Source organism: Clarias gariepinus, chromosome 14 (assembly GCF_024256425.1).
Source record: "Clarias gariepinus isolate MV-2021 ecotype Netherlands chromosome 14, CGAR_prim_01v2, whole genome shotgun sequence".
Classification (NCBI taxonomy): domain Eukaryota; kingdom Metazoa; phylum Chordata; class Actinopteri; order Siluriformes; family Clariidae; genus Clarias; species Clarias gariepinus.
In genome coordinates, this window is record NC_071113.1 from 19,485,248 (window position 1) to 19,508,589 (window position 23,342).

At 38.6% G+C, this 23,342-nt stretch overlaps 1 protein-coding gene across 4 annotated transcripts; it reads right to left on the minus strand.

Annotated features, from left to right (window-relative positions):
* Positions 1-344: 344 nt before the first annotated feature.
* kif5bb (kinesin family member 5B, b) lies at positions 345-22,996 on the minus strand. Of its 4 annotated transcripts, none has more exons than XM_053511355.1 (26): positions 22,612-22,995; positions 15,273-15,360; positions 13,887-13,960; positions 13,681-13,785; positions 13,484-13,532; positions 12,734-12,789; positions 12,537-12,624; positions 11,367-11,491; positions 11,173-11,277; positions 10,934-11,079; positions 9,961-10,109; positions 9,666-9,856; positions 9,475-9,543; positions 9,117-9,323; positions 7,884-8,027; positions 7,499-7,684; positions 7,238-7,355; positions 7,026-7,081; positions 5,317-5,426; positions 5,115-5,216; positions 4,918-4,978; positions 4,738-4,809; positions 4,339-4,443; positions 3,793-4,009; positions 2,842-2,973; positions 345-2,760 (listed from the first exon to the last, which is right to left on the minus strand). In XM_053511355.1, the coding sequence occupies exons 1-25, from the start codon at positions 22,735-22,737 to the stop codon at positions 2,846-2,848; spliced, it is 2,877 nt and encodes a 958-aa protein (XP_053367330.1). In that variant the 5' UTR covers positions 22,738-22,995; the 3' UTR covers positions 345-2,760; positions 2,842-2,845. The 4 variants fall into 4 exon arrangements, with proteins under 4 accessions (XP_053367330.1, XP_053367329.1, XP_053367328.1 ...); XM_053511354.1 differs by having other exon boundaries at positions 7,499-7,687; XM_053511353.1 differs by having other exon boundaries at positions 4,738-4,978; positions 22,612-22,996.
* Between the last annotated feature and the right edge of the window lie 346 nt (positions 22,997-23,342).

Consider the following 23,342-nt stretch of genomic DNA (forward strand, 5'->3'; position numbering starts at 1 on the left):
TATCAAGCTAATGGGGATGGTTCCTTTTGAGTCTGGTTCATCTCAGAGCTTTTCCTTGTCACGATCACCTCAGTTTTGTTCCCTGGCAAGAAAATAATAATGCTACGTATGAATACATAGATTTTTCCATTTATATCCAGAATGTTTATTTCTATTAAGTTGCTATATAAATAAAATGGGAAAGTTCTAAACAAAAAAATGCCTTTTCAATTAACCTATTTAATGCCAATAGTTTTAGCAATATTAAGAGGATTGTAGAAATTATTTTAGATAAATTGTTCTGTAAAGTCACAAAGCTGTAAAATTCAGTCAATGTGCCTCTGCAAAAATCAGAAAACAAACACTGTATGCCATTAATTTTTATTTTATTTCATGTCAAGGGGTGAAAACCTGCCCTACAGTAAGCATTCAAAAGAAATATACAGTTCAGTCCAGTTTATGACTCTGCACAACTCCGAGAGCTGAGTGTAGACACCAAGATCCCTCTCCATCATCATCACAGGTACTGTTATCATTTAAGCTACAATGCAGATTCAAGACAACGGTCTCAAGTAAGCAAAACTGTTCAAAAATAACAATTACAAAACTCAGCAAAGGAAAAAAAAAACCTAATCATCTAATCAATTTAACATGAGACAATTTAACTCTGTTTACAATAAGTGAGGCGTTCAACTGAGATGGAACATTTAAAGTGCTTTCAAAAAGTACAGAGGGAAATGGAATAAAACCAGGCCAGTAATGTTTAAGTTATGCGCTTAATGTATCACTTTTATCAATATTCTGTAAAATTATTCATGCCTGATCCATATTGCACAAATAAATTCATTTCTATCAGTTATTCAGCCATCACCGTGCTTGCTAAAGCAACTAAAATTTACAAAGGAGAACTAGGATGTAGGTGAAAAAGTCATCAGAAAGGAAACCTGACAATGGAAGCCAAAAGAAAAAAAAACACGTAAAAAAAAAGAAAAAAGAATGAAACAAAAAGAAGAATCCCATGTCTATATTAAAACAATCAATAAATAAAACATCCACCTGCAAATACAATGAAAATATGGTAAATAACTATTAAATAGACCCTATTGTAAAGTCAGCTAGGCCATTAAACGCTGCAACGTCATGCTGAGTCTTAGAACTGGACAAGAGAAAGGTTATCAAAAAGATAATGATCAAACCTAGACTTTCAACTGCAATCACAAAGGCAACAAAACTCTTAAAACGGTGGTAGGTATGAAACATGTATCTGATCTTGATTTTTATTAAATGTGCAAGCCAAACACAATGGCTACATTTAATCACAATAAATATTCAGGAGCTAAAGCATGATCAAAGCTTACAGCCAGACTTTTGAAAGCATTTAGTCCATACAATCTGCAGGGGCAGAGTACAGAATCAAAGCCAATGACCACTGATGCTCAGTAACTGTTATAATCTCTAAAGAATATTGACCGGTTAACGGGTGAAGCATTTGCAAAATGGTCATGGGTTGAATCGTATTTCAAACAAGGCATAGTCTTGTTTAGAAATGAAAAAAAAAAAACAGAGTGGTAGTTATTTAGAACAGATTTTTGCAGGTGCTGAAATCAGTACCAAGATACAGAGACAGCTGTTTTTAAGCTAAGTAAGACTACAAAGCCAACATTCTCTATATTGCTTAGTATCGGTGTGATGAACATAACGACTTACTAAAAGGAAAGATTAAAATATCCCAACACCACTTCTAACTGGGGAGTTCAATTTAAAGCCCATTAGAGGTAAAATGTCTACATCTATTATAGTTAAAATGCTACTGCATTTATTCAAATATCCACATGATAGATCACAGGCTGAACTAATGGAAGGCTATAAGGCAGTACTCCCAATCAATATGATCAACTGATGAGTAGTGACTGATTTGTTAAATTTGTGAATTATAAAAACAGCAATATCTATAACATTACAGGTGACCTTCCATTTACAGAGACTGAACTTTTACACACATTTTGTAATGCTGATATTACTATCATCAGTAATGATGCACGTTTACTACTATGTCTATTTTGTACAGTGCTTTAAAGTAATATGTGGAGTGTCTACAATCAGCAGCTTTGTGTTCTCTTAAAACCTTCATTTTTGTTCCACTTTCTTATTCCTTTTCATATTACCACACTAAGGCCCCAATAACTTATCCCAGTGCACGAAAACAGGGTGTGTTCACATAGACTGACTGTAGTGTTTAAATTATCCATTCAAAGTGAATTAGTTTATTGGAAACTGCTCAGTGGAAGCAAGAAAGAACAAAGACGCTCTTTTCAAAACAATTAAAAACAAGTAGCATGATGCATACATGAATAAGCTAGGAGGATGCAGTAGCTGGGTTTTTTTTTTTTTACCCTTTTTTTTGGAAGTAAATTTTCCATTCATTCCTGCCTTTTTTTTAATCTTTGTCATTTTTGATGATACATTCCGCTTGGCACAGTGAGGGCTAAAAATCTAATGCATTTATTAAGAGTGAAGCTACAAGCTACTTACAGAGCGGTGATTGCACTCATTTTTGTCCTATTTCTTTCTTCTTTTTTTTTTGGTGTGTTTAAACAGGGAAATGGAAACTCTAAACATATGACCAGAGAGGACAACTGTACAGCCAATGTAGGAATATTTCATATATATATACTTATATTCAAATATATATAGTTTAAAGTGTTAGGCCTGTTGAACTGTCCAGTGTTGGAAGGCCAGCTCAGTTCTTCCGACTTCATCTAGACTTGCAGATTTAGCATCCTACAAAAAGAAATAATGTGCAGTCAATAAACATGAAACTTGAAGAAATAAATAAACAAAATATAAAATCAGATCATTTACTTTTTTACGGTTTGCTGCCACCTCCTCCGCGGATGGCCATCGGCTGGTTGTTAAAGAGCCCTGCCCCAGGGCGGTTTATGTTCGGGTGGGTGGGAGAAGCCACAGGTGGCTGGCCTGGTCTGATGGGTTTGGCTTGAGAAAAAGACAAAATGATCAGTCAGTAATGCCGGAAAACCACCCACTATGGACAAAATGAAAGCACAAAATAATCTTAAAGTAATAAATAATCCAAAAACAAAAAGCAGGTTTGGGCCCTTCTGTAAATGTAGTTTATTGTCCTATAATAATCTATACATCCTACAATATGTGCATAGTCTGTTAAAAATGTTCATGAATAAGTATAACATCGAAGACTTTGCTATCAGTTCAGCAAACTACATTTAAGCTTAACTGAAATTTATTTGCTAACCAACACTATTAGTTGATATACTGTATTATTAACTATCACAATTAATATTAAATTTTTAACTTGTATCTAAATATTATTAATGTTGTTTGTATATGTCTTATTTTCTCAATAAATTTTAAGACATGTCCTATCTAAGCATAATTAGTTTCAAATGATACTATACCTGTACAGTATATCGAGTGAAACTAAAATGTATTTAGTGCCCTCTCGTGGTTGGTTGTAGTATATTTTCAGTCATTCCCATGCACCATAGAAATTAATTGAAAAAGGCGCTAACAAATCCTAGTCCAACAAGTTACATGTCCAATATTTTTTCCTCTTAAAGAAGTAAAATGTTATACATTGTGCTCAAGGTATAACTTAAATTATGTTACTATCTCATTTACTTACAACAAATATGCTAAGTTATAAATAATATCACTAAGGAACAAATAACTTCCTTTGTACATTTATGTATGGCGATTAACTCCAAGCTAATCTAACCTTGTTTCATTTAATTGTTAGAAACATTATTCTTGCAGTAAAAGAAACATTGTGTGTACCGATCTGTGCCGAGTGTCCCCTGCGAGCCATGTTCTTGGCTCTGACGGCCTCTTTAATGCGGTCCACCTCCTGCTGATAGCGTTTGCGGTCTCGTGCTGCATTCTCTTTGGCTTCCTTCAGCGCAGACTCCAGAGCTTTCACACGCTCAGCAGTCGCACGCAGACGTTTTTCCAGCTTGGGCAGCTCACAGCGTAAATCTGCATTATCACGCACCAGCTATACACAAAGCCACAGAGAAAGAATAATGTATGAAATGACTTGTAATCTTGACATTTTATGGAGAACTGACAAAAGAGAGAGAGAGGAGTCTCTCAAAAGAGTTTTCAGAATCACTCACTACATTCACACTTGAACCAAAAGCAACATAAGATGCAGTTAAGTTTATGAATATACACCTGTACTGCAGAGTTAAATATATTTAAAGTGAAATGCAATAAAACATTTTTTTTCCTTAAATGATTGTATAGCTGTGATTAATAAGAATGAGCTCAACATAAGCATTCTGATAATATCCATTACTGTGCATGGGGCATGTGGGTACGTACCTGCTTATGGACTTTAGTAAGCTGTTCTAGATTGTTCTCCAGGAAGGAGATTTTCTGTTTCTGTGCTGCACTGCCGCCAGTGTCATCTGAGTCCATCTCAGCACTCTGAAAAAGGGGAAAAATTATTTATAATAATTTATAATACCACAAACATGTATATTAGCAATTATATTTAATGAAAAACACTTTAGAGTGAGTAATCATCCAGCCATCAAGCAAAAAAGTCCCAGTGTCATTTTGCTGAAGTAAGATCTCTACACTCAAATACACCATGATTTCAATAAACACACTTAACAAAAAAATTTATAAATTACATAAATACACACAAAATTTGTAAGAAAAAATATCATGGGTCCCAAAGTAAATAAACAAACTTTTAGAGGGAAAAATCTTTTTCACCTTCTTGACCCGAGTTGCCAAGTCCTGCACAAATAATTTCCTCAGGTTATGGAGAGTTTGCAGCTCTTTTGCCTGGAGAGAATGATAAAAAAAAGAGACTGAGCACACAAACACACACGCACCCCTCATATATAGTCTGAAACTCCCACTCCAATATAAAAAACTAAAAAAGTAACTCACCACTGTCTCCTCCAGGCCCTTGAGGTCTTGTCTGGCCTGCTCCCTTCTGTCCTGCATAACCCTGTTCTCAGAAGCACACATACCATGAATGATTATACGGAAAACCCAAGCAAACACACCACTGTCAATATCAGCCTTCAAGATAAATCAGAAGTTTCCTTAATCGGACACAACTGGCGTGTGTGAAAAACACATACGTTAGCTCATGCAGCTTGCGGCTCTTTTCCTGGTCCATGGATTTAAGCTTCTCATGTTCTACACGGAGACGTTCCTGTTCCAACATGATCTTCTGGTTCATGCTGTATACAAATAGAGACAGAACACAAGATGATTAAAGAATATATATACCAGGCGATTGTAATGCATCCTTGTTCATCTGTAGGACACTAGGGGTCTTACTCCTGCAGTTCAGTAATGAGTTTCTCCTTAGTCTCGAGTTCATCTCTCAGGCTGCTGAGCTGCTTCTGATGAGCCTCCCTGTGGTTCTGGATCTGCTGGTCCACCGCAGCCTAAACACACAAACGCACATTTCATTTAGCTACTGATACCTAAATGCTGTGTTAGTTCTATATAAATAACATCTGGCATTAAAAAGCATCAAGAAATGAGACCTTGATGTTCTGCATGAAGATTTAATGCAACATTAAGCAGGCTTTGGTAGTTGGCCTGAAAATGCATGTTGTGATTTCCCCTGGTAGATGGGGCATTAAGGTTAAGCCTAACCATACCTGCGATATTTAGTGTCAACAAATCATAGCACATGTTGTACCAATTTCCAATAAGACAGAGAAAAAAGGTAAGTGTAGTGACAGACGTTGCAGAATCCATTTTAAAGTCTCTTGAAGCTGTTCTGGCAGCTCTGCTGTAACTCAACATCTTACTGGTACTTTATCTTTAATCTGTCACCTGCCTGTATTTAGATTTATATGGACTCTTATATATATATATATATTTCTTCAAAAGTTCGAAGAGATGTTCCGTTTTATGTCCACTGCATTTTTTTGGCCCCCTGTCCCTGATCACATTTCCAGAGCTCCACTGATGAAAGCTTTTATAGTTTGTTGCAAATGCACACATAATCCTGAATGAGTCTGTCCAGGGTAGAGTAACCTAACCTAACAGCAACCTGTAAGCTGCTTTCCAGAGGCAAAAGATTGTTCTAATTTATCACAGAATTCAATATTCTGTTACTTTGTGCTCTCTTCCTGGAATAAAGATAGAGGAAAAATTACTCTCACTCTCAATTTTTATACCACTTATCTGTTCAGGGTTATAGGAGGCCTGGAGCCCATCATAGAAAACTTGAGGTACAAGGTGGAGTATACCAGGCAAAGGGGAGCAGGTCCATAAGCGCGTGCGCACACACACACGGCAACTTGGAAATGCCAATTAGCCTAGTTTGCATGTCTTCAGACTGTGTGAGGAAACCAAAGTACATGGAAGTACTTCAAGCACAGGAAGAACATGCAAACGCCACATGCACAAGGCGGAGGTACAAGGTTATAGTGCTAACCGCTAAGCTGCTGTGAGGACAATTGAAATAAAACAAAACCAAGGAAAAATTACAAAATGACCCTGAAGATAAATTATCTGTAACTTAATTTGTGTCCTGTGGCTAAAAAAAGCTAAGAATATTTAAATTTCCATTATTTTTTTTTATCTATGCTTTAAACTCAGGATTATCTGTATCCTGGCTGAAAGTATATTCCCTTGGGATCACATCACATAACTCTACATATAAAGGCAGAATAAGTTCTCTGGAGCCTATTGTATGGTAATTCGACATGCAGGTGGATGGAAGATTTCACATCAGTTACACAAAGAAGTGTAAGAACAAGCAATCAGTAACAAAAACACTGCTGTGGATTCATCTATTAATTTTTAAAAATGACCTAAAACTTTTAAATAGCTGTTTGCAACTGTAGTGCTGACTCTTAAATCTGCTAAAAAGGCTACTGAAAATAGAATAGCACTTTGGCACATAGTCACTACCCCGCTGAATACAAGTGCAGAGAACGATCTCTGGATGGAAAGATTAACAAATCTATGCCAGCTGCATTTGACCAAATCGATGGTCTCATTTTTAGCTCTGGGTTATAGTTGCCTACCTTGACCTCATTGGCTGTCTGAATTTCATTTTCTTTTTCCATAGCATGAACTTTCTCTGTAAAAGAAGACACAGGACATAGATAAAAAAATCTTTTAATAAAAAGGGGAAAAAGCTCATTTCCACCAAGGCAAATTCAAATGATTCACATAAAGCTTCAACAGGGATTCGACAAGTAAAAAAGTAAAAACTTAAAGACCACAATGTGCGTACCCTGTGCACTGATTTTAACAAGTTCCTCATTGAGCGAGTCAACATTTTCTTCCAGTTGCCTCTTTTTCTGTTCCACATTCTGAAGGTACTCCGTTAGAGATTTAATTTTAGCCTCATGCTACAGAAACAAAAATCAAAACATTGACAGTTAATACATTGTACTGGACATGTAACTGGGTTAAGATAAAGAGTGAAATTTTTTCTTTAAGCTAAAAAATGTCTTAGGTTTCACTCGATCCTACTGCTCTAAACACCAGTTACCTGAGAGATGCGGAGTTGGCAAGCAGCCAGTTCCTTCTCATTCTCATCCATCTTCTTGTTGCTGTCGGTCTGAGCCGTCTCCAGTTGCTTGCTACGCTTCACCAGGGTCTTGACCTCTGACTTCATCTTACTGATGTAAAGCCTGGCCACAGTAAACTCCTCATCAATCAGCCCACTGCCTTCATGCTGCTGAGAGATAGAGAGAGATAGAGAGAAATAGATGAGAAAGAAAAGTCAAATTAAAAAGGAGAGATACAAAAAAACAAGCAAAAGTCAAAAAGCAAGTACTGCTACTGGCAACACATAAAATAATCTTGTTTAGTTTGGTTACCTTAACACCAAGCATTCAGCAGATGTGTTGAAGCACAGCCATACTGTGACTTACCTTTATGTCATTGCTCCCCACAGCAATGCCAATCTCTGTCAGGTCCTTAAGCAGTGATGACATCATCTCAGTCACCCTCTTCTTCTGGTGGTTGGTCATCTCTTTTAGCTTCTGCAGCTCGGAGTCTAAAGAGGCTAAAACACTCTGAGGGGGGAGAACGACAAAACTATGATGAACAACACTAAGGAAAAATAAATCAATATTAGTACATCATTAAAATTTTATTTTTTTGTTAAGGAGTTAAGTGTACGGCTGTAGAATGATTACTAAAAGCTTGTCCATCGCGCAATGAAACTTACAGAGCCACTAAATTGACGAGCAAAAAGTTAAAACAGGACTTTATGAAATTTCTTATGAATAAAGGCGTAAAACTGATGAAGACCTTAAGCACAGTACACTGATGAGACTGTTGGTCGCAGTAATAAAATTAAATGATGCCAAAGTTAAACAAAATTGAATGATGGCAAGTCAACTAAACTGTATGTCTACTGACTAAGATGGCTCAGGGCTCACTGCAGTAAACAATCAGCCTGATTTTTAGGTAAAAAATAAACAAATAATTGATGGATAAAGAACACGTAAAGGACGTATCTGTCCATGGGAATTGTAAATAATCTCATTTACAAACACCACTTGCAAATTACAGGAACATCAGCTGGCTGTTACTGACACATGCCCCGTACAGTCCTGACCTCGCCCCAAGCCATTTCCACATGTTTGGGCCGTTAACACTGTTCCTGATAAGAGGTCTTACTCTCAAAACTGTTATTATCAAAAGTCCCAGTTTCCCCTCATATTAGCCCTTTAATAAAATTGCCCAGTTGTTTGCAGTTGTTCCCTGATAAAAGTGCTAACCTGATCAATACTAGTGAACTCGTTATGGCAAAACAATACACGAGACCTAAAGATCCTGTCCACATCAATCAGATGTCATGTAATGCTGACAAATAGAAATCAAACCTGTAATGACTTAAACTGAAGTCTGGGGTGAACATACAACTTAACCAATTCACAAACTGACATTTATCCTGTTTTTTTTTTTTTTTTTTTTTTTTAAACACATGTCCCTTAAGATCTTCATAGAAATTATGCTACCAACTCTGCAATTAAAATCTTACTTAGAACTACACACACATTACTGCTTGGTTTCCTTTCCATAGCAGTTTCTCTGCTGTGCTTAACTGTGTATGCTTTCAATCTATTTTCAAATATATAAAATGACTGTCTTCACACCGATTTCTGGTTGAGTTCCTCACTGAGGGTCTCAAACTCCTTGGTCTTATCCTCCACCTCCTGGCTCTTCTGGTCATAATTCACGGCAAGCTCCTCCAATGCCTGCAGCACCTCCTTCACCTCCTCCTTAGACGCTTCGTTCTCCAATTGCAGACGCATCAGCTCTGCCTGCAGGTTATCGTGGTCTCTCCGTGATGAAGCCAGAAGCTACAGAGCACACACACATTCATTAATGCAATGAAGACATCCTACAGAACTAAAGAGACACACACACACACACACCGCCCCTACAGGTTGTCAAAGTTTTACTTAAACAAAGCTAACAGAACCGACACAGATTGTAAAATAAGAATTTCACCTCCTCCTGGTCCAGCATCTGCTGCTTAAGCTTCTCAGCCAGCTGCGACTGCTGATTTATCTCATCATCCTACAACAGGCAAGACAGCAAGAATGGTAGATATACAGATACACAGAACAGATTATATATTGAGGTAATGTGAGAAATCAAACAGGACAGCTGATTAAAATACAACTCTCAAAATCATTTACCTTATCATCAAGCTGCTTATAGAGTTTGGCCAGCTCAGCCTCACACTTTTCTCTCTCAGTGTCTGTCAGGCGCACTCCAGGGATGTTGGGAGTGGAAGCTATCTTGTCATTATTTATAGTGTTATCCAGAGCCAATACCTCAGCGTTGGCCTTCTCTTTATCGTACTGCTCATCAGCCGGCACGGTCTCACCTAGAAGCAACCACGCAAACCTTAGAGCCAGATTAAATATAAAGCCAATTTATATTGTTCTCTGAAGAAATGCTTTATCATATCTAGTGTGTGCAGGATTTTACCATTCCTCCAGCGGTTGAGTTCATTTTCCAGCCAGGTGATAGTGTTACGGAGAGTCTTGTTCTTCTCCTTCTCCTTCTCATATTTTTTCTTCCACTGTTCTGCTGTCAACTCCACATTGACAGTCACTGTGTTCTTAATGGTCTTTGCCCTGAAAGCAGCAAAAGACACACAGACAGTATGTCATTCCAACTTTTCTCCTCTTTTGAACGGTCAAAGAAAGATAATGGTCACTTTACATTTCTTACACAATACTTCAGAAGCAGAATGGATAAAACTGTACAGAAACTAGCCATATATCATTTCACTTTTTAAACAGCAGACGCTTTACTGGAGCTAATCACATGAGTTTACATAAACAATACACCTGAAAGCAGACATTCATAGATGTTTTTTCCCTACATTAACCTTTTCTGGCAAAACTTACATTGAAAAATAGTTTTAATAGGATCAGACATAAGTACAGGTTAACTCAAGTTCAAAACATCATTGTATGTCCTATGTTCATAATTAATAAATTACCTGTCTTACATACATAAATAAATACATAAATAAATGTGTTATGTATAGAAAAATTAGTTGCTTATAGGACAATTCATAAAAACAGCTAATGTCTGCACATTAAAGGTAACTGTAACCATTCAGCCAAGTTAGTTACTTATTTGGGACTTTGTAAGCAAGAGATTAATGTAGCTGGACTTTTACCATGTAACAGTTATATATTACCCCGTAACAGAGAATGTTTAAAAAAAAATGTTACAGCTGACTGTATCTATCATGGAACCAAGTTGCATAGTTCCAGAATCAGGATTTCACACTGGTCTTATTGTTTGCTTTCTACTTCTGCCCATCGCCCTGTCTGTCATTGATGTCAATAACCAGAAGTTTTCCAAGTCAAATGTCTGTTAACATATTAAGTTTATTACTACTATCTCAGCTTCCTTAGATGTGCGGGTTTATGTTGTGTATCCTCACCGCTGACCAAACATCAGTGTAGATTTGGTCTCAGCCTCATTAAAAGAGGAGGGGGAGCAACAGATGACGATGGTAGTCCTGCAGTTGCCGCCAAGAGAGTCCTGAAGAATCCTAGTCATCTTACTGTCTCTATACGGAACATATGTCTGACAGAGACATGCATATGATATTAATGCAATGCCAAAGGAATGGTAGAGATTAACTTTATGTACAGCAGATATTATATTCTCCACACTCACCGATCCTTCAGCCAGTGCAGAAATGACATTTCCCAGTGACGAGAGGGACTTGTTAATGTTTTTGGCTTCGTCCAGCACAGCTCCTTCTGCTCCAGTTTTACTGACCTAAACAAACACAAATAATAGGCATAAGAGAAAGCAAGATTGAGAGATCCACCGACTATTAGGAACTCAGTCAAGCCTGAAATGTTTACCTTCTCACTGCCAGCCAGATCAACCAAATACAGCTTTCCACTCAGCTTTTGCTCTGTCTGTGTGTTCTCCTGCTTTACATTAATCAGGAAGATACTGTGACTCCTAGAGCTGTGCTCATTCATGTCTAACAAACACACAAAAGAAAGAAAAAACAAGCTGTTAATTCCATGTACATATTAATAATTTTACTATGCAACCAGGAAAAAAAAAACTTCTTTTTTTTTTTTTTTTGGTTAATCCAACTTCAGGTCACAGCCAAATCAAACCAGCTGCAATGCTTCCACACTAATGGTAGTAACTGAATAGGGAAGGGGAAGAGGTTACATATGCTTCCTCTGTGATGCATACATAACCGCCCTGCTTTGTTCTGAGCGATAACTCATGCAACATGGATAGCTTGTCAGTGAAACAATTCAAGCTTAAGTAATTTGACTGACTCCCAGGAAAGGCCAGGAATAAATGCAGAGCTGTTGACAGCAGCAGCTCTTAATGCATCCCTAGGTATTTACAACTCTCCAGTAACCGCGAATCAACATGGAATCCGACGACACTTCCTGTCTGATGTTTATGATTAACACCAATCAGTGCTGAGATTTACAAGATAACTAATATTCCCTGGGTAATTTCCTCAGGAAAGCAAAGTTCAAAAACATTTTGTTTTCTGTAAAGCTTTTCCAGAAACTCAGGAAATAGAATGCTTAATCTTAGCCTTCTTTAATAAACAAGTCAGTCATATACAGAGATAATAGGTGCTTCTAGCTATACTCATACAGCATGCAGAGAAAAAGAGGGAGAGAGTAAGAGAATATAACAACTCATAACTGCAGCTGTGACCAATATTCCACAGCAAAGCATTCACACATCCTTGTAGTTTATGTAAAACTTTAATCAGATGCAGCACTACTGCTGAGATTTTTAAACCATTATTAATATGCTTGAAAATACTCAATGACTAAAACTGTGCCTAAAACACATAGCAGGTGGTCTACTACCCACAAAATATCTGATCAGTGGTGGTCATAAGGCCTGCAGTGATCTTTAACAGGTGGACAGCAACAGACATGGAACGGGAATTTGACACAACTGTGGGCGAGTGCTGATACCTGATATATTAAATTAACGGGCAACACATTGTTTTTGTGAATAGAAGAAAAAGGGCTTGGGCATACTTGTCACAGCAACATGTCTGTTGGATTTGCCCTCATCAATGGTGTCCATCACCTCCTCTGGGCTGCAAACAAAGCGCTCAGTGCAACCCTGCACAAAGAGAGAAAGAGAGACACCATGAATTATCCCTATTTATCCCTAAACACAACCAGCCACCCAGTTTTCCTCTTCAATGCCACTGTTTGGATATCATATTCACCTTGACATATGGGACTCTGTTCTTGTCCTCGTGCACAGACAGATTAGTCTTGGACACTGTAAAAGAGACAGGGGGGAAAAAAAAGACCTAGTCATCATACATAAATTAAATTACACTGTTATCCATTACTACAAAAATGATCTAAGTTCTAATAAAGCTTTGATATAAAATCACCAGTTTTTCACCAGTCCCTAATTATAAGGGGCGTTAAGTCAAACTGGGACTTTTAATTGTGTTTAGAAAGTTCCCTCAGTACGCAGCAACTCCTTTATTGGCCCAAAATGTGGAAATGGCGAGATCGGGAATATAGAGGGGATATAGCAATAAATACATGCCAAGTCCCTGTAATGTGAAAGTTGTGTTTGTGAATGACTGCATGCACAGTTCCAACAGACAGATACATCTTTTATGCAAGTTGGTTCTTCTTTGATGTTGAAGAATTAGTTGGTCCACTAGCTGAATGGTCAGGAGAAGAACTGCAGTGAGGCCGGAGCCACCCCAGCAATAAGTCATTCATTGATGTATAGCCTTCCTATAAATATTTACACCATTCAGATGTTTTATTGTGGCTAAGAGTCTCATCACAATACAGTGCTTGAAGTCTTCTGTAAATGCCAGTTTCACGGCTTCACCCACAAAAAATTCCATCAAGTAGCAGTTTGACTTGAACGCCCCAGGTAGTTACTTTAAGGACCAGGATTATAATCAGTGAGCTATGGTTACAGCAAATAACATTGGTGTTACACTTACCATCCAGCAAGTCTCTGATTTTATCCAGGTAGATTTCGAAATAGGAGACCTAACAACAACACCATTCAAGTTAACTACAATCACTCATAAAGTAATAAATGCTACTACGCTTTATACACTGTGCGCTTGGATTTGCTCCATCCCATATAGAGGTCTATCCCATCTATCCCATATGCATCCCATATCAGCCTATTTACCTTGATATGGAATTCCAGGTTTTCATCCATGGAGTAAATGTAGTTAAATATGTCCTGTACAATACGTGGAATGATTCCCATTTCATCCGGGTCATGCAGGTTACCCTAAATAAATAAATAAATAAATAAATAGACAAATGTGTACTCCGAGCACTGATTAATTGTAATGCATAAAAAATTGGTAATACACGGCCACAGCTACATACCTCCATAGTATGTGTTTTTCCAGACGATGTCTGTCCATAAGCAAATATTGTACCATTATAACCTTCGAGCACATCTATAAATGGGGAAAAAGAGATCACATTGAACACGAGGGACTCTTCCTATTGAAGACTCTTCCTTTTAGTTCATTCAGTCATTTTATGTTGTACAAAACACTAAGGCAGATTATGATTAGGGTTGGGTACTGAGAACTGGTGCCAATACGGCACCGGTACATATATAATCGGTATGTACCAGACCGAAACAGAACGTGAATTGTGGTGCGTCATTTCGGGGCCACTTAAATGCCTGAACTGTCGATTAAAATATTTGTTCTCTGGATTTATATATTTTTTTAGATTAATAGTTTATTAGATTAAATAAAAAAAATTAAAGTACGAATCATCAGGAAATGAGAGACTATCCAAGATGCGCATGAATGCAGCAACTAACGTTACACTCGCTCTGACGGCAGCAAGTGGTCTACCGCTATCTTAGCTTATTAAATTAAACATCCGTTAAAATGCCTAACTAAACGATCGAAAGTGTGGCTATTTTTCACGAGAATGGATTCCAACACTGCGACGTGCAGAGAATGTTTCACAGCAGTTGCGTGTAAAGGGGGAAACACATCAAATCTAATGAAACAGACGGCACACGGAATAAAGTTAAAAGCAGAGGGAGGCACCATGTTTGACAGCCTGCGGAAAACAGCTGGCACTCGGTGTGGATGACCCCAGCCCCAGTCATACCAACCGTTATGATGACAACAGCAGCCTTTCCGCAGGCTAATGTAATGTTATTCGCAAAATGCAAATCTTGCATTCACGTTAACAAATGGTCAAACGATTACATTAGTATTCATAAAATACTAACGTTATATGGATTTTGTTTATAATTATGCCTTTCCAGCTAGTACTAGTAGTACAACAGTGACCCCATTTACCATTGCAAAGAAGGCTAGCACGTCCTGTGCAGGTCATGCAATAAGTCAGAAAATGTGTTGTATTTTAGCAGAAAAGGCAAATATGGTGAAATTTCTGCTATAATTTCTGTAGTTGGGTGGCTTATGTTTGGTGGTGGTGGTTGTTTTTTGTATTTACTTATATATTCGTATATTCTTTATACTTCTAATATATTGTTCAATTTTAAGCATAACATTTTTTTTTTCAATAAAAATTTATTCTTGAGTCATCCACCATCATTTTTTGCCTTTTTAAATTATCGGTTCAGGCACCGTTTTGGCAGCGGCGCCTGTTTCAAAAGTATCGATTTGGCACCAGTATCGAAAAAAAAAAAAAAAAAAAAAACGATACCCAACCCTAATTATGATGCAGTATATGATCTAAGCCTAGTCTGATCTCAGTTTTCTCAAACACATTCCTCACCTTTGACAATCTTCTGAGCACATGCATTGTACACCTGCTCCTGGCTAGTGTTGGACTGGAAAACCCGATCGAACATGTACGGCTTTCCCTGAAAAACACAAGAAAAGAAGCTTCTGAATAACACTGCATCTTTCTCTATGTTTGTGTTCACTGTGTCCACATATAAAAGATCATTTGTGGTTAAAGACAGCATATAAAAGACTCTCTTCATTCAGACACGGTATGTGTAAAAGCAATTGTATCTGGCTGGCAAGAAACCGTATCTTTGGCTAATCAGCTGACTGCAGTCATAAGGCATTGCAATCACAGTAAAACACAGGGACACAAACTGTTTAGCTGCGTGGTGCCGGCTGAATTCAGCAATTACTATTTAGAACTCTGCAATAAAACGAGTCTGTGATTAAGCAAACTCTGTTAATGATTAGGGGACAAGGCCTGTTACAATCGCAGCATCTGTTTTAAGCTTTGCTTATTCATGTTTAGTACAAAATGTTTTTTATTATGGCTATCACAATGGTTTGAACGAACATCCCAACGACGATGTAGCAGAAACATTTAAAAGCATGACATGGTTGAAGAAACTTCACTGTGTGGATCAGCAGGAAGGCAAAAACAAGGAACACTAACAAAAATATTAGGCTAATACCTGGAAGAAACATCTGGTCAGGCATTCAAAAAGATGACAATACTGAAATGATCATACAATAAACCTATTGTGATAAATACAAGCCAAAACATGCTCCAACAATTTTCAAAGGGGGTTAAATTGACCTGTTCAAATACCAGAGGGCCACTCCTCCAGTGTACATTTTTTGCTTGTGCCTTTTGTTTGTGGCCATGAGTCTTGCTTAGTAAATTAATTTGCAGGTGTAGTTGTGAGGGGAAAAAAAACGCTCTTTTATTTTACATAACTGCATTAACACAGGTCTTGCCAACATCAGATGGAGGGGAAAACTGTGATGTTGCATGCAGCAGGCCACCTATAATACATTCTAACCCTGGATTTTTCTGGGAGCAGCTTTGTTTCTTCCTGAGATGCTTTATAATCCACTGGAAGTGTTCAAGAAGTGGAGCAGATCAAATTGCCTTTTGGCCTGATAGTTAAATTCATAAGGAAAAACGCTACACGATTGGCAGCAATCAGCTCGGGAAACAGGTGTAACCTGACATAATCGCCCATTGTGGAAAAGGTGGATAACTTCCACTAAGCAATCAGTACAAAAGGAACCTAAAGTGGAGTTTGTTTGAATAGTATGATGACACCACACTGGTCTCTAGAATGGTTCAGCGGCACAGGATGTATTCAGTGCGATCACTGTGATGCAAATTATGTGACTTTATCCAGTTTGGATAAAAAAAAAATTATCTTGTGCGCAGCAAGATTTAATAAAAATCACTTTGTTGCATAAATAATGGTCCAAGAAAGTTAATCGCAGGTCAATGGGGAGCGAAGCCTAGTAACTTTTAGGGCCTGTCCACACCGAAACGCGTTTCGCTGTATACGTATATATTTTTTATCATATTGGCGTTTCGTCCACACGAATCCGGCGTTTTAGGAGACTGAAACTGCTATTTTTTTGAAACCGGGTCCCAAAGTGGATAAATCTGTAAACGACACCCTTGCGTCCTTGTGTGTATGGCCAATCCATATATTTTGTAAAACGATGATGTCATCACATCACACGTAACAGCAACAACAATAATGGCGGACTACATGATTGTATTCGTGTTGCTACAAAGCCTACTAGCTTTATTACAGCAAAATCTATTGCTTCTATGCAACTGTTATGAGCAACAAGCAATAATGGACAACACAATCTTGGTTCGTATACAGCGCACAAGGTTATGTGCATGCTCAAAGTCTTCTTCTCCGTGTATAGTGTATCTCTATGGCAGAATTACAGCGCCCCATACTGGTGTGGCATATATACTGCACCGTTTTCAGTGGTTTCGTGTGTACGCAGATATTTCTTGAGACGACACCGTGTTCACGAAAAAAAAAATTATCGGATAGGGAACGCACCGGCTTTGTGTGGACGGAGTCTTAGTTGGTGTTCCCTGTACAAGGTGCTCTGCAAAATGCCATAAATGTAAATGGAAAGTGTGCCTAGTGAGAGTACGTCCTTATGAACAAACCACAGAGCCACGTTTTGCCCTGAGGCCAGACTTGAGATAAACACACCATAAGCGCCAGACCACAAACACAGCACACCACTGTTCCTCTCCTTATCTGCATAATTACAGGCTAATTATTCATTCTAGTTGATGCTGATTGGTCAGTCACACTGTTTAATATCATTTTTTTACTCCTTGTTAACCTTGCCAACTGACCAAACCAATGCAAACTAGCAAGATAAATAAATGAATAAATAAATAAACCCAAAGAAATTTATCAAATGGTACTGATTTAATTATGAACCTGGGTGGAGTGATAAGAAAACACAACACCACAGATCAGTGATGCTTCTGAATATTATTCCACCCCGATCTTGCTTGATTCATGCTCTTTGAGAGTGAGAAGGATGCAGAGCAACAGACGATCATATTTTAATAACAATTACAAGCCGTCTGGAAGTGATTCATACTGAAACTCATCAGTTTTATTCCTGTCTGACCACACACTAGTGAGCACACTTAAGTATTTTCATTTTATACTTGCTAACTTCACCAGACCACGCCCTCCGTCCACACCAGAGATTTGTCTATGCAGAGTCCCATTAAAGAAAAGATGGAAGGACAGTAGTCACACTTTCCGATGCAACCGGTTTCTCTGTCTAAGTCTAAAACAAAGGCTTTATCAGCTACAATGCAGGGAAAAAAAGGTTCATGATACTAGTCAGATATGCAAATATACGACAGCAGACACAAAGACAACAGTAACTCAAATAACACTGCATTAAAACCAAGGTATTACAAAGAGCATCTCTGAACACACAACATCAAACCCTTAAGGCAGATGAGCTACAGCAGACCACAATAAGTTCACTGGACTCTGGTCTCCAGGTCTGAATCTAAGAGCACCATGTGGTGGAAATCTACGCCATGAAGAATTCAGGCAGTTCTGAAGGCAAAAGGGGGTCCAGGGCAGTAAAATCAATGCAAGCAGCCAGTGAGTGTACATATGTGTGAATGCAAAGTAGGCTGCTGCGCTGTTCATGAACTGTTCATAAACCAAAATGTGTTATACTTGATGTTGAGAACATCTAGTCCTTTATATTTGGTACAAAAAAAGGCTATGGCATTTTCTGAATTAAATTTTACTTGATTTTGTCTATAGAGTGCTTTAAATTTTTTATAAATAAATAAACAATGCGCAGAAGCAAACTATGTGCAAATGATGCGTTGTTGCAGGAGTGGAAACATCCGTCTTTTCGAATCTTGATGATAGACCTACAGCAAAATTGGCCACACTCTGGGTGGATGGATTGACATGCCAGCCGTGTGTGTGTATGTGCGTGTGTACACGTGCATGCTCATGTACAGGGAAGACTGCAGATAACATTTTTCCCTGATGCAGCATAAGCAACATTGGCTGGATTCACACATTTCTGAGGAAGTATGTACCAGTCTTCACCCTCCCTGGCGGCTGGATGTTATGTGACAGAAGAGTTGGCTAATAGGTGGGAGGTGACCAATAACAAATTATGCAGAAAAAAAATTACATTGTTTATCATTTAAACAAATGGTGAAAACATTATGGTTAAATTGTTTGTTGTTTCATGTGATCTGGGAAATAAAACCACATCGTAATACATTACATAAAATATATTGTACGATTTTGTACGATGTACTAAACAAGTGAATTTCCTGCTAATTTCAACCCTGAGACAGGTCTGATTGGCTGTCTCTTTTGCAGGATTTCAGGAATTCTCTTTTATACTTTTTTTCCTCCTCCCTTCCCCACATAACAGGAAAATCACCATGACGCGTTGGATTCGGGCCTTCCAAGATGAGAACGGATGACCCCTTGTCTACAATTTAGCTTGATCATTGAATTTTGCAAAATGCTGGCAAACAGAAAGGGTGACTATCCTCATATACGAGATATTATCTAATTTAAACACCAGTAATACAGGACTAATAAAGTCTGTTCTGTCAAAACGACATCAGGAGAATGCTTAAAATTCAAAATCAGCAGGTAATTTAAGCAGTATACACCATAAAGCCTTGACAAAATGAAACATCAAGACTTGGATCTTCCTTATTAGTTGACAGTAGCTACCACAGCTGTGCACTGTGTTATAACTGCTCCAATAATAAAAATATATTACACATTATTAACTCCAGTTCTGAATGTTTAATAGTATAAATATATGAAATAAAACCCATCAAATGTAATCAAAGTAATCATGACATCAAAGTAATCATGTCTACACCATCATACCTCTGCAAAATTAGGCTGAAGCGGCTGACTCGTCTCTCGGCTAGGCACACAGGTTCATTTTATTTTTGTAAGATTATCTGCTAGGCCTTTTCCTGGCAGCTTATCCTCATACAGCTATTAGTTCATCAAAACGCATTTTAATTTAACATACAATGCTCTGGGCTAATAATTGCACAGCCCAGTAAAGTGCACACAATGAAAAGGCAAAGCTACAATGACATTAAAACAAGAAGTCTGAACATGAATAAGAGAAAAACTCCCCCCTTCCACATCAAATTTTACCCGAAAAATTCACTCAAATGAGAATTAATTAAAAGTACATACATTGCAAAAAGCTTAATTAAACCCAAGTCTGATTAAATATCAAGTGCAGATCAGTGCAAAGGTTAGCATACCCTAAAAAAAGTGGAAAAATATATTTAAAGTAGTTTAAAAAAAAAAAACAATGGGGGATTCACAGTTTCAGTTCCTGTATAAAGTGAATGTTGTACATTTCTGACTTCAGGCACAGCTTGGTCTCATTTCACATGCAGAAGTTCTCTGATAACACTGCCATTGTGGGGTGCATCAGGGATGGACGAGAGGAGGAGTATAGGAACATTGTGGAGGATTTTATAACCTGGTGCAGATGAAATCATAATAGACTTTCGTCGGACTGTGTCCACACTACTACAGATTACCATTGAGAAGGGTGATGAGGAAACTGGACTCTTAGCATCTGCAAAAAGCTAGCACAGAGTTCTACTGATGAGTGCTGACCGGTATTCTCTTCTATGCTGTAATGTGTTGGGGAAGAAACTTCAAAAAGTCATATGGTTGAAATAGTTAGGGCAGCTGAGTTAGCTTTAAGCTTGACTTACTAGAGCTGGTGCTGGAAAGGAGGTCTTTAAACAAAATGCTGTCCAGCATGTCCAACACCAGTCACCCACTGTATGGAGCTTTCGCCAAGCAGAAGAGCAAGTTCAGTGACAGACTTCTATCACAAAGCTGCTCTACTGACAAACCCAGGAAATCTTTTGTTCCTAGGGCCAGACGCTGCATTAACTCCACTTTAGGGTGCTTGTGGACATGATTAGGGTTCTTGGTCATAACGGTCCCTCAACCACAACTCATCCTCGGTTATACAGTACATGTAGCTCTCCTACGTAACAGACGAAGGTATCCACTGACTTTTTGCACTGCTGCCCTTTTTAATTGCTATAACTTGGTTGCACATCTCAATATGCACTATTAAGTCCACTGAACATTCATCTCCACTGCCTATATTTGCACATATTCACCTCATTTTTGATATATTATATTCTGTTCCTCTCTTAATAATTTCTATTTAGGCATGACAGATCTCCCACATGTGTACTTTTTTTGACTGTATGAACTACACATTTATTTACTGTATATGCCTACTGTGTTACTATCCTTGCTACTAAATATTTGGAACTTCCTCCAGGATCAATACTGTATCTATCTATCTTTCTATCTATCTAATGAAAGCTTTAAATAATAAAATAAAATTTCTAAATGTGATCTAATAACTCTTGTATGTCTCTGTGTTCCTTTTAAAGGAGCCACAACATCAGTGGCGTCAATCATGACTTAGGATTACTTCAGCGTCTAGGCACCTTTAGGCGTCTTTGTTTGAACTCTGGTACTTCTGATCTTTCAGTAATCTTTGTTCAATCTTCTACGCAGTTATCTGTCAGATTTCACACACTGCCTGCTTTAAAGTCATGAAAGAAAAAAATGTTGCTTTTCAGACTTTTTCTTACTGCAGCTTAATTTATAACTTCTTATAAAAAAATATTTCTGGATTTGTGTGTGTAAACTGAATACCATATGGACATTTCAAAGGTTAAAACTTTTGCACTTGAGTACGCAACACGTCTGAATGGGTCGTGACCACAGACCAAACACATTTACGTAATTCCTCATCTTTTAGTCAATTAGCACAAGAACGACCACTAAGTGATATTTGATTGTAAAAGGGTTGTAAAAGGGGTAAATGATGAGGCTTTATGTTTTCTTTGTCTAACTTGCCATGAGAGATTAAAGTAGGCCAAGTGCTGGATGATGGACAAGCCGCAGCTGTGATGCTGTGCCAACTGGCTTCGGCTAAAAATGAAATAACGTTAATCAGGATGCCGGAAAAATAATTAAAAAAAATACATATTTCATCATTCTTGCTGATGTGTTCTCTGGTTGAAGCTTTAATACGTTTCACACCCATTAGCAGTGTTACCGCTGGCGACGTTACCAATGCACCAAGCGGGAGCGAATGAATAAAAAAAGGCCGATAAGTTGCGGATATGTGGGTGGCTAACCGGTTAGCTATCTCCACATCAGCTCAAAGAATTAAAATACACACTGTGCGCGTTTCTAATCTTTAATCACTGATCTTTAATCCAACCGGCATAACCAGCGTTAGCTTGCTAGCTTTGTCTTGTCTTTCGTCGCAGTGTTTGAAAGGCAGGGCCAAAGGATGATGCTACACATCTGACCAGGCTTGCTAGCTAGCTAGCTTGCTTAGCCTCGCTTGCTAAACGGCTAAGGTTAGCTTGCTACACAGTCCAAAGTTAGCAAGCTAAGTATGAAGTCATTCATGGACAACAATTGTCGCCCGTTATCGCGATTGTAGCTAGCAACTTAGCCGGCAACTCGCAATACCTGCGATCAGTGCAAACGTTAACTGGTTGTCAAGGTTACAATAAAGACATGTGAATTTAGTTTAACTAGCGCATTATGGTAAATATCACTACTAAAATGTTACGTGTCCAAACCCTGTGGTTTACCCACACTGTTGGTTGAAGAAGGTTTGGGAATTGGCTGGCCTACAATGGGCGAGCTTCCGTTTAGCAACGTAGCTCCAGCTAGCTAGCCAGCTACAGCCAAGGGTACAGTCGAGCTAGCAAGCTAGTAAAAAAAAAAAAACCCCGCACAATGACATTTCCGCAGACTTACCCCAACCACCACGTTGTCCTCTGCTTGAAACTTGGGAATATATTTGTCCCCTCTTTCCACCTCGGCACGGTTTAGTGGCCTAAAGCGGCACATCACTTTGATGGTGCACTCCGCCGGGTCCGCCATCTTTCTTCCCCCAGTGCTGATGGGGTGTCACAACACTGCCGAGATCCTGCTCCAGGAGGAGGCCGCGCCCCGCCACGCGCTGTGCGAGCTCACAACGCACACGTATATTCACGTGAGGCGTTCTCGAAAAGAGAAATATAATTTTTTTATTTTTATTTTCAAGTCTCACAGCCCCCCTAATCCTGAAGCCATTGCGGGGTGTGTACCTGAGACCGCACGCTAAGCTCAGACCCTCCCTCTCTCTCTCTCTCCCTCTCCGGCGGAGCTCGGACGCTCGGTGACGTCACCGCTGTGTCCCGAGGGGGCGGTTGCGTCTCATAACAACAATCACGAAAGCAAATCTCACACATTCATTATTAGAACTATCACGAATCTTACTGTCTAGTCGTTCCTGCTCTGAATGTACGACTGCCACGTCGTAAGGTCATGTTTTGACTTCCGCTCGCTGTCACTGCATATAACCGTTAACAAAACTTGCAAACTAGCCATTACCTCATTCAGCTATCATCATCTCTGTGGAATTAGGCCTGGCCACATTCACATGGGAGGATGAACCGGGGACACGGACACATCTGTGACTGAGAGACCAACATAAACTTACTGTA